Below are 16,448 nucleotides of genomic sequence, written 5' to 3' on the forward strand. Positions count from 1 at the left end.
AACAACCAGAACTTTAGAGAGATAAACCCATTGAGAGAGGAAACTCCTTTACTGGGACCAGTTTATATGCTGGGAACACTGGGACCAGTCTATATACTGGGAACACTGGGACCAGTCTATATACTGGGAAACATGGGACCAGTCTATATGCTGGGAACACTGGGACCAGTTTGTATGCTGGGAACACTGGGACCAGTTTGTATGCGGGGAACACTGGGATCATGTGATCGAGGTTGATGATCCAGAACTTTAAACCTACTGTGTTCATGTGATGCTCTGTTTTCTGTTTAATGTGACACTCTTAGTTATTTTATTAGTAAATATTGCTGGATGAAAATTTCCTGCCTTCCTGATTGTTCCTGGTTCCTCCACAGAGTGGACCAGCAGAGCTCAGAGGTTCCCAGTGGTCCGTCTGCCCAGCAGCATCAAACACAGCTGGACTCCATATTTATGGTCTGTACATGAACAACAACTACTTTTCCATGGTTCTGTTCACAGTCGTCTCCATGCTGCACTTTGTAGACCAGAGGACTGTCAGTCTGTCCAACATCCATCTGGTGTTTGGCTCCATGATTTCAGTCTGATGTTTCCTTCATCTATTATTCTGTTCCAGCTGCTGGAGGAAAACATTGTCACTTTTGTGAAGAACGAGCTGAAGAAGATCCACAAGGTTCTGAGTCCAGATTACCCAGAAGGCTTAGAGTGTCAGAGAGAGGATGATGAGGTGTTGAGAGGTGATGATGAAGAGCAGAGGAGGAGCAGCAGAGAGGCAGTGATGAAGATCACACTGAACTTCCTGAGGAGGATGAAGCAGGAGGAGCTGGCTGACCGTCTGCAGAGCAGTAAGAGGATTTCTACAAAGATTTGACCTGATGGATAAATGACACATTTACTGATGTCTGAAGAGACGGAATCACATTTATTTAAATCATCTTCAGAAGGTATTTTTGTTTCATCTCTGACTTTATTTTTTGTGTTATTTTAGAACATCTTGCTGCAGTTTGTCAACATCAACTTAAATCTGGTCTGAAGAAGAAGTTCCAGTCTGTGTTTGAGGGGATTGCTAAAGCAGGAAGTCCAGCCCTTCTGAACCAGATCTACACAGAGCTCTACATCACAGAGGGAGGGACTGGAGAGGTCAATGATGAACATGAGGTCAGACAGATTGAAACAGCATCCAGGAAACCACACAGACCAGAAACAACAATCAGACAAGAAGACATCTTTAAAGTCCCACCTGGAAGAGATCAACAAATCAGAACAGTGATGACAAAGGGAGTGGCTGGCATTGGGAAAACAGTCTTAACACAGAAGTTCACTCTGGACTGGGCTGAAGACAAAGCCCACCAGAACATCCACTTCATATTTCCATTCACCTTCAGAGAGCTGAATGTGCTGAGAGAGAAAAAGTTCAGCTTGGTGGAACTTGTTCATCACTTCTTTACTGAAACCAAAGGAATCTGCAGCTTTGAACACTTCCAGGTTCTGTTCATCTTTGATGGCCTGGATGAGAGTCGACTTCCTCTGGACTTCCACAACAAGGAGATCCTGACTGATGCTACAGAGTCCAGCTCAGTGGATGTTCTGCTGACAAACCTCATCAGGGGGAAACTGCTTCCCTCTGCTCTCCTCTGGATAACCACACGACCTGCAGCAGCCAATCAGATCCCTCCTGAGTGTGTTGGCATGGTGACAGAGGTCAGAGGGTTCAATGACCCCCAGAAGGAGGAGTACTTCAGGAAGAGATTCAGAGATGAGCAGCAGGCCAGCAGGATCATCTCCCACATGAAGACGTCACGAAGCCTCCACATCATGTGCCACATCCCAGTCTTCTGCTGGATCACTGCTACAGTTCTGGAGGATGTGTTGGAGACCAGAGAGGGAGGAGAGCTGCCCAGAACCCTGACTGAGATGTACATCCACTTCCTGGTGGTTCAGACCAAAGTGAAGAAGGTCAAGTATGATGGAGGAGCTGAAACAGATCCACACTGGAGTCCAGAGAGCAGGAAGATGATCGAGTCTCTGGAAAAACTGGCTTTTGATCAGCTGCAGAAAGGAAACCTGATCTTCTATGGATCAGACCTGACAGAGTGTGGCATCGATATCAGAGCAGCCTCAGTGTACTCAGGAGTGTTCACACAGATCTTTAGAGAGGAGAGAGGGCTGTACCAGGACAAGGTGTTCTGCTTCGTCCATCTGAGTGTTCAGGAGTTTCTGGCTGCTCTTCATGTTCATCGGACCTTCATCAACTCTGGAGTCAACCTGATGGAAGAAACACAAACATCTGAAAAGTCTTCATTATTTAATAAACCTAAACTAAAGTCTCTCCATCAGAGAGCTGTTGACCAGGCCTTACAGAGTCCAAATGGACACCTGGACTTGTTCCTCCGTTTCCTCCTGGGACTTTCACTGCAGACCAATCAGAGACTCCTACAAGGTCTGCTGACACAGACAGGAAGTAGCTCACAGACCAATCAGGAAGCACTTCAGTACATCAAGGAGAAGATCAGTGAGAAAGTGTCTGCAGAGAAAAGCATCAATCTGTTCCACTGTCTGAATGAACTGAATGATCGTTCTCTAGTGGAGGAGATCCAACAGTCTCTGAGTTCAGGAAGTCTCTCCACAGATAAAATGTCTCCTGCTCAGTGGTCAGCTCTGGGTTTCATCTTAGTGTCATCAGGAAAAGATCTGGATGTGTTTGACCTGAAGAAATACTCTGCTTCAGAGGAGGCTCTTCTGAGGCTGCTGCCAGTGGTTAAAGCCTCCAACAAAGCTCTGTAAGGACACACATTGTTACTGCAGGTATTGTTGATAGGTAGAAATCTGCTAATTATGAGGTAAATATTCATGTTTCAGTTTATATTTTGGTGCTTTGTCTCTTCAAAGTGTCCCACTGGGGGGGATGCACAAAAAAGAAACAGACTTCCTTCAGCAGCTGAACATGTTACATATTCAAGCAGCAAAACTCCTCCACTTTGTTAACATTGAAATGGATTAATATATTTAATTGTGTAATTTTATAATTATCTTTCCAACCTCCTTGTTACCTGTATTCTGACATTTAAGGCTGGAGGCCCAACTATAGAATGAACCAGTTCACAACAAATACAAAGGTTGTGTAAAATCAGATGGTTCCTTCTCTGTCCAATAAAAACATTGTTGATTTGAAAGAACATAAATTCTGACGAATAGTTTAATACCAGATTTTCCTCCCTGTCTCCTCAGACTGAGTGACTGTAACCTCTCAGAGAGAAGCTGTGAAGCTCTGTCCTCAGTTCTCAGCTCCCAGTCCTCCAGTCTCAGAGAACTGGACCTGAGTAACAACAACCTGCAGGATTCAGGAGTGAAGCTTCTCTCTGCTGGACTGAAGAGTCCAAACTGCAACCTGGAGACTCTCAGGTAAAATGTGACCAATCCTGGTGATTTCTATCCGCCAGCTGCTAGCAGAGATTGACTAAAGTATCTGACCTCCATCCAAATGATGGTAATCAGGTATTCCAGTAACTTCCATGGCCACAGGTTTATGAAAGTAGCACCAAGGCATGTAGACCGTTTTTACAAACATTTGTGAAATAATGTTTTGCTCTCAGGAACTCAGTGGATTCCAGCCTGGAACTGTGATAGGATGAGCAACAAGTGGCTTCCTGTCACAAACAAGTTTCTACACATAAACGTTGCTGGTTTTCATTCCCTCCATGCTGACAGAACCAAGAACAGAGGTGTTTAGTAAGGCGGTGGTCAGCCTTCATTGCTAGTGTAACTCTGGATACTTGACAGATTGCTGCATCCTTGGTGCACAAATGAGCTTTATTGCAGATCCTTCCTCCCAGCAGTTGTTAGACTTTCTAACCAGAACTGCTCCCAATAGAGCTGCACCGATTGCAGTTTTCTGGCCGATCACGGATTACCGATCTTTTAAAAGCCTAACTTACCGATTCTGATTTTGGCCGATACCATGTTTTTGTCTGAAATGTTGCTCCATATATCAAGAAAGTTACTGAATTGGCAGCAATGGGGCGACTATTGTTAATTGTAAATGTGCAGACATGAGCTGGTCGGCCAGTTTGTCAGTCAAACTTTTCTCACAGGAGAAAAGAAAAGCACAGTGGTTGATTTTTAGACGTTTGCCGAGGTTGATAACATCGCTGGATAAAATCAGCTTCACATGTAAAAATCGGGCGATTACTGATCTCCTAAAATTAAGGAAATCGGCACCAATAAATCAGTGTAGCCCTAGCTCCCAAGAAACTCATTAATTATATACATTCTGGCTGTTACCTGGTGTCTTTTTACATTTCATTCAAATAGTCTATTGCTGTTTAACATACAAATATACACATCTTATAGATTATTATAAATTGCTCTACTCAGCTGCCCATTTCTTTGAAACTGATGCTGTTTTTATTAAATGTACAGCATTATTATTATTCCTCTGTTGTAAATGTCATTACTCTACAGTCTCCTATTATGTATTTTTACCTTTTCTTGAATATCTGATTCTTCCATTTAAACTTGTTGCTGGTAAACCTGAACTCCCTGCTGTGGATCAATGAAGGATGTTTCTATTCTGATCCGTTCTACATGTGACAAATGTTGATTTTTATTACACACAGAACTACATGAGAGTGTTATTACTATTTCATCTTATTGACAGGTTAATTTATTGACTTTTTTCCTCTCCTATAAATGTTCAGTTCAGACTTTGGGCTCTACCTCAATGTTCTCATCATGTGATGAATTGTGTGTCTGCAGCTTATCAGGCTGTTTGGTCTCAGAGGAAGGCTGTGCTTCTCTGGCCTCAGCTCTGACCTTTAACCCCTCCCATCTGAAAGAGTTGGACCTGAGCTACAATCATCCAGGAGACTCAGGAGTGAAGCTGCTGTCGGCTGGACTGAAGGAACCAGACTGGAGACTGGAAGCTCTCAGGTATGGAGGAACCTGCTGCAGGAGCAGAGAAGGTCTGATAGAGGAGGAAGAGGAGAAACGTCTTTAGTCTGATGGGAAACATTTAGTTTGAAGAGAAATATTTAGTTTGATCATTAAATATTTAGAAGCCTCATCTGGAGGCAGAGATCATTACCCAGTTTTCTGGAATATTCTCCTGACTAAAAACAGCTCACAAGGAAAATGAAAGAGTCGGATGGATTTAATAGAGTTTAACAGGGACTCTGACTAAATGAATAAAAGTGAAGTTCAGTTAGATTTCCATGATGATCTACTGATGACAGAAAGGACTTTAAAACAATATTTGATGGAGCTCCAGACCAATCAGCCCCAAGGAGCAAAGATGAGAAGAAAAGTAACTCCATGTTGGTCAGATGGATGTTTAAAAGTTCAGAGAGAGAAATAAAGAGTTTGAACTAAACTCACAAGTGTGTATAGCGCCACCTGGTGGAGCTGGTTGGTAGAGGAAGTGCTGAAAGGTTGGAGGTGTTTGTCAGAGGTGTGTGATGATGGAAGCCTCTCCCTGGTTTGTGAGTCTGAGCTCAGAGATCAAATGTTTGGTTCTTGTTGAACTCTTTGTTGAATGTGATGCAGCTTCTCCTTTTTAATGTTTGTATTTCTGGATATTCCAGTGAGGCCACAGCAGGTTTTCAGCAGCAGGTTGTTTAGTGTTTCATTCCTTCATCTGTGTGTGGGAGTGTGGATGGAGCAGGTATCCAGGTGTTGATCAGAGTTTAGATTGATTGGATTTTAATGCTGATTATTAAATCAGGTTGAGCTTCCAGAAATGTTTCCTTAGTTTCCTGATGTCCTTTTAGGCTTCAGTGAGTTTCTTCAGGTTGTTACTGAGGGATTTCCTTTCTCCTCTCTGTTGGAGCTTTTCCTGTGTTTGGAGAAATGAGTTGTGCTGCAGCAGCACCAACTGTCCTTCCTACATCCACTGCAGTTTGCAATCCAGATGTTGGACTGTTCCTGTCTCAGTGGAGGACAATGTGTGTCTGAGAGACATGTAATGTCCATGTTTGCTGCTGAAAGAGACTGATGGTCTGACCCCCCTCCTCCTTTCAGGGTGGAGCCTGCTGGAGGCCGATTCTTGACACCAGGTGTGAGGAAGTGTAAGTGTGTTTTTCATCTGATTCATGACAACAAAGTAGCTCACATTCAACCATCTTCAAACTGTCACATCACTCATTCAAGATCATCATCAAAGATCAATAAATGATCAATAACTGCAGCTGGATTGTGTTTGTTCTCTCCATCAGATTCCTGTCAACTCACCATCGACACAAACACAGTGAACAGAAACCTCAAACTGTCTGAAGACAACAGGAAGGTGACACGGGAGAAGGAGCTTCAGTCATATCCTGATCATCCAGACAGATTTGATCACTGGGAGCAGCTGCTGTGTAGAACTGGTCTGACTGGTCGCTGTTACTGGGAGGTCGAGTGCAGAGGATATGTTTATATATCAGTGAGTTACAGAAGAATCAGGAGGAAAGGAATCAGTGATGACTGTTGGTTTGGAGGGAATAATCATTCCTGGAGTCTGATCTGCTCTGAAGATGACGGTTTCTCTGTCAGACACAATAACAGATCAACTCGTCTCTCCTCCTCCTCCGTCTCTAACAGAGTATCAGTGTATGTGGACTGTCCTGCTGGCATTCTGTCCTTCTACAGAGTCTCCTCTGACTCACTGATCCTCCTCCACACCTTCAACACCACATTCACTGAACCTCTGATTCCTGGATTTAGGTTCTTGTCTTTTGGTTCCTCAGTGTTTCTTTGCTGATTTGAGTCTAAAGATTTTCCTCCAGTCAGAGAAACTCTCTCACTGTTGAACAGATAGTTCATCTCTACAATCTATTTCTTGGTGAAACTTTTCTGATTGAGTCCTTGGAAACTTTTTCTTCTTCCAGTCCTTTAAAGATGGAAGCTGGGATTATTCCAGGATTATTCCAGGATCCTCATGTTTTCCTGTTTGTTTCCAGTCAAAGCTTCACACTGAATATCAAGATGTTGTTTCTCTTATTTTTTCCTCTCATTCATCAGATTTCATTGAAATGTTGATCAGTTTTTCTCTCTGAACATTTTCTGTTTCTGTCGGCTCCTATTTTTCTAAACTCGTCAGATTTGAATATTAAATCTTCCTTTTGTTTATTTGCTGCAGTTTTTCTTCATGTGTTTTAGAGAAATAAAAACATTTTTTCTTCTTCTGCATTTGGTTCATTTGCTGCTTATTCTGTTCTTTTCCTGTTCAAATTTAAATCTTTGCATTAAAAACATTTTTCATCAACTCTGCCTTTCTGAAAGTCCTAATTAAAGTAAAACATTCCCATCCCATGAAGGTCAGACGTCGATGCTTTGAAGCATAAAGTGACAAAATCTTAATATTTTCTGTTTCATTCAGAACTTCTACCCGAAACTCAGAACCTGCAGAACATTTTTCTCTCTGGAGAAAAGAATCCAGGAACTGGAAGATCAGAGCAGAATAAAAACTGGAGATCAGTGATGGACAGAAAAGCTCTGATCGCTGCATCTCTGACATATTTTACATTTGATAACAACAGTAAAACTATTTTAGCTGAGAATAAACCAACATGGATATGACCCGCCACAGCCCAACGTGGGCCACACCTGATTCAACCCAAACCGGAAAATAAAGGATTTAACTGCAAATCCCAAAACTCAGTAAAATCAGCAGCTCGTTGTGATTAAAATGCAGTTTGTTGCAGAGGTTCAAACTTCCTGATGGTGACCTCTCCTCCGTCCCTCACCTTGTCTGGCCGCTTTTAATCCTCACTGCAGTGTTAGACTGGAGCTAATCTCTCAGGTTAACCAGATTAACACTGAGCTGCAGCAGGAACCAAACGTCTCTCCTCCAACTTATTTCACTGATTAATAACAAGGTTGGATAAAAACATTGAGCTTCTCGTTCCTTAAAGAGTCATGAAGAAAGACTCACCCTGGAACTGCAGGAAACAAGTTAGAAAGTTTAATAAATATAAACATTTTGTAGTTAAACAAACTTAATGAATTCAGATTTTAAAAAACAAAAACACTGAGTCAGATGATCACAATATACAGAGTTGAATAAACTTAAATGAGGCTGGATAAACAATTGAATTACTTGTTACCAATTGAAGCAATTCAATTCAGTTGGTTCAACTCATTTCTTTTTACAGTGCAGGAGGAACATGATGGTTTAGAAGTTCATTGAAATGTTTTCGGTTTTGAAAGAAGCAACATCTTCAAAATATTTAGGTAAAATCTGTTAGGAAAGGGTCTGATAATGGGATATGCTGTTGGTTTTTAAAAACAAGAACAAGTGACACTTTTCTTGCCTTCAGTTTTCGTGGTTTGGATCAAAGTTTCACAATATTGTGGTTAAAGATGTTGGTGAAACGTCTGAGGAAGACAGAAAACACGCAGGATTAAAATTCAGTACAATCTGATGACAGGCTGATAAAGTCCTGAGGTTACAGAGTCAAAATTCAATAGTTTATCAAGTTTTAGAGGAACTTAAACTAAAAATACCAGAAAAAAACTCCCAACCGTTCCTGAAATATGGAAGACACTGGAGTGTTTTACAGAGTATCATTTAAAGCCGTCAAAACCTTCTTATAGTAGCTGTCCAGATTTTTGGATGTTGTTGATATTTTGAATCTTTAACGATAAGCTTCAAATCTTTGAGGCCAGCCTCATCTTTAGCTGAATCCATCAGATTCACTAACATCACTTCCAATCATAAGAAACATTGTTTGTAAAATTAAAAGATGACACTTTGTCTATTCCCTCAGAATAAACTCTGGACTCTCAGTGCAGAATTAGTAGTTTGAAGAAATTCAGGTATTTATAGCTGCAGTGTGTAACTTTTATTAAAAATATGTTTTTTACATATTTGTGAAAAATGTTACCGTGTCATGACTGTATGGCATCAGACAGATGAAATGTGAACAGATCAAACTCCTCCATGAGCTGCTATTGAGGTTTGAAGAAATACACCAGGTTGGTGTAGCCCGTTAGCATTAGCTCCTGTTAAATACTATGTTATTGTAGTGCTTTAGCATTAGATTGAGAAAAATGCCTTAGTGTAGCATTTTAGTGTTAGCTACTGCTAAATACCATGTTTGTGCAGCATGTTAGCATTTGTTTCCACTAAATATAATAAGTACTATGTTGGTATTGTGCTGTAGCATTAGCTAGTGCTAGATACCATGTTGGTGTAGTGCAGCACTGTAGCTAATATTAGCTGGTATCCCGCCGGTGGACGTAAATACTGTAAAGTAATATTCTAATCACAATATATACACAATAATATGTCCATCTTACTTGTGAAATGTTGTCTGTCGAGCCCTCACATCAACAGTCCGTAGATCCGAACAACAATGTTCCTCAGTGCTGAGGCATTTTCTGCTGTTTTGATTGAGCAAAGTAGGAGGGACGACCCATCCAAGATGGCCGCCGTATTTCCTGCGCCGGAGCAGCCAATGTGGGGTAAAAGAAAACATTTGTCCAAGAAGCAGAAGTGTTGACATTTATTGGAGGACTGAAATAAAAACAGAAATACATTTTTTGACAAATAACAGAATTTTTTTTATATACATCTCAATAAATAAATGCACTTTAAAGGCAATTAATAATTTTACCTAATGGTTTATCAAGTTACTGACCATCTATAATGTCCATATTCATTTTTCCACCTTAGTTCCAACAAATTATAGATTTTAGCCTCCAGTCAGTACGCTGATGCAAAACTTTGACCAAGCGCCACATATGTGATTCTGAGGAAGTGTACAATACAAAAATCGTGGCGCTGCTTGTATTTTCTCTTAAGAAAAGTTCTATAAGCGTAACCGAGTAGCATACTGCGTTTAGCTAGCTGCTAACTCCTGCCCTCGACAGTTAGCAAGCTGTTGTTTTATGTCCTGTGTTTAAACATGTAACAGAGACACGAACTTTTAGCTCTTAACATATTTAAAAAATGGATGGCATTATCTAAAAACCACAAATGCAGCTTACCTTACTTCTATGGCTCCAGCTCGCTTCGCATTTAGAAAAAATGCCGCCTTTGGGATCCAGGTCTTGGAAAAAATGGTATTCATCCACGACTTTGCTTTCGACGTCCTTAATCTGGTCAGGTGGTGTTCCTCTTCTTCATTTAATATGCAATTCTAACTGGGATGGAGAACTTTATAAAGTCTCACGAAATCTTACATCATATTTAGTCCCTTATCAGATAAAGAGCGAATTTCCGGCACTATTTGGATCTCGCATTAATATTGCCAGTGGTGATCAGTTTTTATAAGATCCGGTTACCATTTTAAATCTCAGATTGTCAAGTTATGTTCACACATTTTAATTTATGTTTCACTGAACTGACCAGTTTAATAAACCGTACTGGTCAGTAGTAAACCAAGGGCAATGCACATTGACAAAGCACAGTAAACTTTCAGCATGTAGCACACTTAGTGTAACCGCGCTGTCTCAGAACTGTATAAAACAACCCTTTAAAGTGAATACATAAGAAATAAGCAAACAAGGCTGAATGCATCAACCACACTATTCAGTTTCTTGAATTAGTAAAGCAGTCCGTTAGCTTTACAAACGTTGGAGGCCTGAAGGGACTCAGTTAGCATTCGTCCTCGGAATAGCAGTTCCAAAGATGGCGGCTCCCAGAACAACTACAAGGAATGGGTTACTCACCCCACCATGGATTACCAGTTTTAAATGAACGGCAATAAAACGGCTCCAACTCCAGTCCAACAGTCCTTTCCGGTTCACGAGTGTGGTCCGGTTCTGTGGCTCCAAAAAACGACCAGGGAAAAGTTCGTAGCTCCAACTGGTTAGCTAACAAATAAAAGTCCACAGCAGCACAGATCCAACCTCGTCCATGAACGGCTGCCGACCAACTGCCAGTACGTAGCAGCGGCACGTGCAGCTCCAGTCCCGTTCTCAGCCCATCACAACCAATCAAATTGCTTAAACTTGATTTTGCCCTTGACTGACCAGTAAGGTGGTAGAGACAAGTAAAAACGATGCATTTACTGGCGGTAGTAAATAACAGTTACTAACGAAATGCTACATTTACTGCGTGTTTTAAGCCAACTGAAAATACTTGTGCGGACTATAATGTTGAGGACTTTTACAGCGGGTAAAACCTCCAATATGTGAGTGTAAAACATTAACCAGGTTAAATAACAGGTGATTATTACTGTTTAAAGTGAAAAGGCCTACAATGCATTGTATTTAAGAATAAGGTGTGTAGGAGAAAAGAGCCATATAACCCGAGGCGTTACACTTGCCTTTTCATGGCTGACAGGAAAATCCGTTCTGTGGCGATTGGAACCGAGTTCTGGACCCAGTCTGGACTGGGATCAGGATCTGACCAAACACTGAGCTGAAGTAGGGAAACAGTCCCAGATTTTATGAGAGAATTAAATCTGGTAGATATCTGGAGACATTTAGAACCAGCTGAAATAATCTACTCATGACAATCAAGAACATATTTGACTATTTATTGATTCCAATCAAATTTCTCTCAAATGTAACTAATTGTTGCCATGGTAACGTGCTACTGTCAGATCACGCTCCCTGTAGTTTAATTTATTCTAGCAACAGCAAAAGCCGACTATTGACTTACTCCATTCAGTATACTAAACTTGGCAAATAAGTAAGAAAATGAACTAATAGGTTACCTATTTTAGGTAAAATTCTAATGCGTGCAAGGAAGTGCACTAGTGGGTAGCAGTGAAATGCTAATCTTTGTGCTAATGTTAATGAACTGCCTAACCAACAGGGTCATGAAGTGTCATTCAGTAAATAATGACAATTTTAATGAGAATTTGCTTTAAAAGTTGGATGAAAGGTTTTGTTATGTTTATGACAGTGTCATGTCAGTCTAATGACACCCCATCAAATAAAGTTACCAATATGGTAATATATTGAAAGCTCAATGTAATTATAACTTTTGTTCTTTAAAGTAATAACTTTCGTCTTTTTTCGTAACACTTAAAATTCCATGTTCATTCTGTTCACTTTTGACATGTAAACTGATAATTTATGTAAAGCTCATAAAGTTGTGAGTAAAATTTAACAATTTTAAAATGTCGGTAATAAAACAAAATATTTGAATTACTTTGAACATCTTGTGTAATTAATCTATACATGTAATTGTAGCTTAAAAGAGTGTAAGTTGTTTAGTGTAGTCATGCATGTAATGTACAAAAAAAGAAAGTAGGAAAAAAGACTTGAGTAATTAAAATTGTACTTTATTAGTAATAGCAGTAAATCAAAAATAAAAATTAAGTGTAATTTAAATACATAACTAATATATTAGTCGTACATTTAAAATATATTTAAAGTATATTAAAAGTATATTTTTTTACATAATTCTATAACAGAATTAGTACAGTGAATATTTCTCTTGAATACTACATAAAGTATACTAAGTACATTAAAAGTTGTAAAAGAATACTATTTAAATACCATTAAAATATACTAAGCACAAAAAACTTGTTCCAAAATAGTAGTCTAAGTACATAAATTAAAGTATGCTAAAGTATGTTAAAATTTAATATACTAAAGTATACTTCTTTTTTATTAGGGTAAAGCCGAACACAGACTGGAGGAAACGCTCACAGTTCTTAGTGGAAACAGACTTTACTCAACTAACAGCAGAAGGTTTGATTTTATTATTAACACTTTAATGGACCAAATTCCTGATGTTTCCAACTGATTCTAGTTGTTAAAGTTCAGAACCTGAACATCCCTGAATGGGAGGAGTGAAGATTTCCCAGCATTCAGTCTGAAGAAGCTCAGCTCTTCTCAGCTCTGAGACATTTTCTGAATAAATCCCAGTCAGTGAATCTGCAGACCTGATCAGATCCAAACATCCATTTTCCAGGAGTCTCTGGTTTCATCTGTGTCGTTGTTCCAGCTGCTGAGGTCAGAATCCAGCTGTAAAACCTGGAGGCTGAATGTTCAGGTTCTCTCCTCCAAACATCCCCCCTCCCTCCCTCCAGCTGTGGAGAACAGCTGGAAAACAGCTGCATGTGTAAATAATGAGTCTGGAACAAGCTGCCACCTTCTGCTGCTGATCTGACTTTAGATTGAGGTTGATGATTGAAATGAAATTGAAACATTTTCATCAGAACTTCTCTCCTTCCTCGTGAAGACTTTATCAACCTGCCTCTGATTTTACAGCAAACCTTCTGCTGCTCTGGAACAAGAAACTACAAACCAGGTGAGCCGTCACATGATCAGTTATTCAACATTTATAACACCTGGACTTTGAACTCTGAATCGTTCAGATCAGGTAAAAGTCCAGTCCTCTCCCATTACAGTCTTTTTCAGGTGTGGCACCAGTCTGGTTCTCCTGCGGTTCTGTTGGGTCTCAGTTTGTTGATCACATTTTCTTCTTCAGCTCTTTGGATTGTTTGAACAAACTGTAAGTTTGCTTTGTTTTCTACATGAACTTTGTCTTCAGGAACTTTACTGACTGTTTCTGCTCTGATGTTTGGAGAAAAGGTTCACTTCTGATTTCAGCTAAAAGTTTCATCTTTGCTGTTTGAAGGTTAATCTACAGGATTATTGATTAACATCAGATGTTTCTGTTTTCTTCTTAATTTTATTTCCTTGAATCAAACTCTGGTCTCCACCGTTAAAGTCGGACACAACAATTTTATCCTGCATCCTTTCAAAGTTAAATGTTATTACAGCAAAATTTGTTAAATTCAGTCAAATTACTAAATAGTTCATCTTTGACCCTGCAGATAATCCACTTGTAGAGATTAATAATTAACTAAAATCCTTCCTGTTGTTCAGGTTGAATCAGTGAATGTAAATGTTGCTCCATGTCTCCATCTAGTGGACTGATAGTAGAAGTGCAGGTTGAACCAGTGAATGTAAATGTTGCTCCATGTCTCCATCTAGTGGACTGATAGTAGAAGTGCAGCAGCTGATGCAGCTTCCTCTGCCTCTCTGCTGTCTGACTGCATTCACCTGACACTGATATGAAGCAGAGAAGAAGAGCCAATCAGAGGAGGAGCAGCTGATCTTTTTCCAGCACTAATGATGTAAAGGATGATCAGAGTTGATGTGCAGATGAATGATGTGTGTTTCCTCTGCAGGTGAAGCTAGAAAGTGTGTGTGAGCTGATGTGAATTCAGCAGCATGGATCAGTGTGAGGACAGAGAGGAGGGAGTCCCTCCCTCTAAAACCACTCTGTGTGGGGAAGATGAGAGCCAGAGCAAAGGTCAGAGGTGAGGTCACCATCTCTAACTGTCCACAGCCCTTTTCACACAGCGTTCACTATATCAGGCCAGAACAGACGTGGTGATGAAGCTGCTGCTGCTCCTCTTTGCTGCTTCATCCAGACTGAACAGATTCAGTTTTAATCATCATGTTTCTGTCAGGATCCATCAGAGACTCAGACCAGAACCAGAACCAGAACCAGGACCCAGCTGTGTGTCCTTTAAGAGCGACAGGTCAAAGGATGACATCTATAACTTTAAATCTCCTGGATCTCCACCATCAGAGAGGTGAGCTCTTTCTAACTGCTGTAACTGATCTTTAACCAAGTTCTGTTGGGTTCTGTTGCCATGGGAACATTAAACTGAATACCAGGTTATTTTATTTTCATTCCATCAATGCATATGGTAACATGTCTTCTTAAAGACGTCTCCACATCTTCCTCCAGGTTTGTGATGTGAGAGATCAGCAAGTTAAAATCAACCAAACTTTAATAAAATGTAAATATTTCTTCTGAAAGCTGACAGAAAAATTCACACAAAGATTCAGTCGATCTGGTTTCCATTCTTAATCCCTGCAGTTATATAGAATAAATCCAGACCTGAAGCTGCACTAAAACCTCTTCTGGAGTATTTCTGCAGCGGCTGCTGGCAGAACTAATGATCTGAGTTACTTTCAATAGTTTTGGTTCTCAGTCCTACTTCATAATTATTTCTGTTATTTCTGAGGTTTTACTGCTGCAGGTTCAGACCAAGCCTTGTACCGTCAACATGACCAGGACAGAAACGTTCATGTGCACAAAATATTTCACTGGCAGCAGAACCATGAAGTTATTATAGGAGATCAGATTCAGTTAATTAATCTGAGCTTCAATACCTGCTGATGGAACATATAAAAGACTATAATATAATCCCAGTCTGCATGTTAACATCAGTATCAATAAACAAAGTCCAATGGGATCATTGGTGATGCAAAAACTAATGAAAGAACTTTAAAAAATAAAATAAAACAGTTTATATCCAAGGTCTCTACCAGAACTTCTGCATGTTCATCAAATTAACAGAACCCTCAAAATCTGATACTTTTGTCTCCCTGAGATCAGTTTAACTATCATTCAGTGAAATTGCCCCATACTGACCAGGTATAGACACCATAAGTAAAATAAATTACTGCTGGTAAATAACAGGAAACAATATTATACTAGCATCAACTCACTTTTCTGCTATGACCTCTAAAATAAATGTAAAGAACAAAGAAAACCTCAATAAGGATATGCTTACATAAATTATGGTGATATGAACAGATTCAGTTTTAATCATCATGTTTCTGTCAGGATCCATCAGAGACTCAAACCAGAACCAGAACCAGAACCCAGCTGTGTGTCCTTTAAGAGCAACAGGTCAAAGGATGACATCATTTACTTTAAATCTCCTGGATCTCCACCATCAGAGAGGTGAGCTGTTTCTAACTGCTGTAAACTGAACCAGTAAGTTTCAGATGTTCCCAGTTATATTTACAGAGTTTTGATCCATTATCTAAACCAGCTGCTCTGTTCTAATGAAAACACCTTCATATCTTCATCTCTGGGTGATGATGATGATGTTCTGCTGCTTCCTGGCTCCATGTCAGACTAACAGTGGGACACATTTCCACCAGCCACTGGGAAATACCTGGTAAACCAGTCTGGTCCATCAGGACTTGGTTCCTGTGTGCATTGTGAGATCAGTTCAGCAGGAAGGAAAGCTTCATGATGTGCTTGGTGAGATCTGCTGGAACTCAACCAGACTGAGCTGATGTGGACCATCAGAGGTTCTGCTGGTTCTTAGTGGATCAGCAGGAACATTAAATCTTTGCTTGGATCATCTGGTTCACTGCTCACATCCAGATATCACTTCATGGACCTTTACCTTCTGGTTGTCTCTGTGTGGACAGATATAATGTGAGCTCACTGGCTTCCAGGATCTACAGGATCCATTTTAAATCCTCTAGAACATCCAGGAGAGGATCCCACATGGACACACCCACATATCTCAGAGCTCCTCCATGTCCACATCACCTCAGATCCAGTCATCAGAACCTGATGGATGTCCCACACTGTCCTGAAGACCTGTGTGGACAGAGCCTTCACTTCCACTGTCCCCAAGCTCTGGGACTCTGTCTCCACCAGCATCAGATCTGCTGACAGTGTGGACAGTTTGAAGTCCAAGTTCAGCACCAACTTTTTAAAATGTCTACTGCTGATTCTGGTGTTACTG

At 40.3% G+C, this 16,448-nt stretch overlaps 2 protein-coding genes and 1 long non-coding RNA gene across 4 annotated transcripts in view; all 3 read left to right on the forward strand.

Moving 5' to 3' along the window:
* LOC148156088 (NLR family CARD domain-containing protein 3-like) overlaps nucleotides 1-16,448 on the forward strand; it is a 434,099-nt gene that overhangs the window by 527 nt on the left and 417,124 nt on the right. The window lies entirely within an intron of this gene.
* LOC148156089 (uncharacterized) lies at nucleotides 5,511-7,161 on the forward strand. The gene is made up of 2 exons (XR_015764765.1): nucleotides 5,511-6,059; nucleotides 6,207-7,161. It is a non-coding gene; the product is annotated as an uncharacterized LOC148156089 (long non-coding RNA).
* On the forward strand, nucleotides 13,769-15,893 carry LOC148156090 (uncharacterized). The gene is made up of 3 exons (XM_088010631.1): nucleotides 13,769-14,204; nucleotides 14,358-14,483; nucleotides 15,527-15,893. The coding sequence occupies exons 1-3, from the start codon at nucleotides 14,116-14,118 to the stop codon at nucleotides 15,648-15,650; spliced, it is 339 nt and encodes a 112-aa protein (XP_087866757.1). The 5' UTR covers nucleotides 13,769-14,115; the 3' UTR covers nucleotides 15,651-15,893.

This window comes from Poecilia mexicana, unplaced genomic scaffold, assembly GCF_051168715.1.
Source record: "Poecilia mexicana isolate PSO_F unplaced genomic scaffold, ASM5116871v1 scaffold_12, whole genome shotgun sequence".
In the NCBI taxonomy this organism is placed as follows: domain Eukaryota; kingdom Metazoa; phylum Chordata; class Actinopteri; order Cyprinodontiformes; family Poeciliidae; genus Poecilia; species Poecilia mexicana.

Bases quoted from the DNA above. Each gene is read 5' to 3' on its own strand.
- LOC148156090 (XM_088010631.1), top strand. From the start codon at position 14,116: ATGGATCAGTGTGAGGACAGAGAGGAGGGAGTCCCTCCCTCTAAAACC. The intron at 14,205-14,357 runs GTGAGGTCACCA...TGTTTCTGTCAG, and splicing joins AGCCAGAGCAAAGGTCAGAG to GATCCATCAGAGACTCAGAC. The intron at 14,484-15,526 runs GTGAGCTCTTTC...TGTTTCTGTCAG, and splicing joins GGATCTCCACCATCAGAGAG to GATCCATCAGAGACTCAAAC.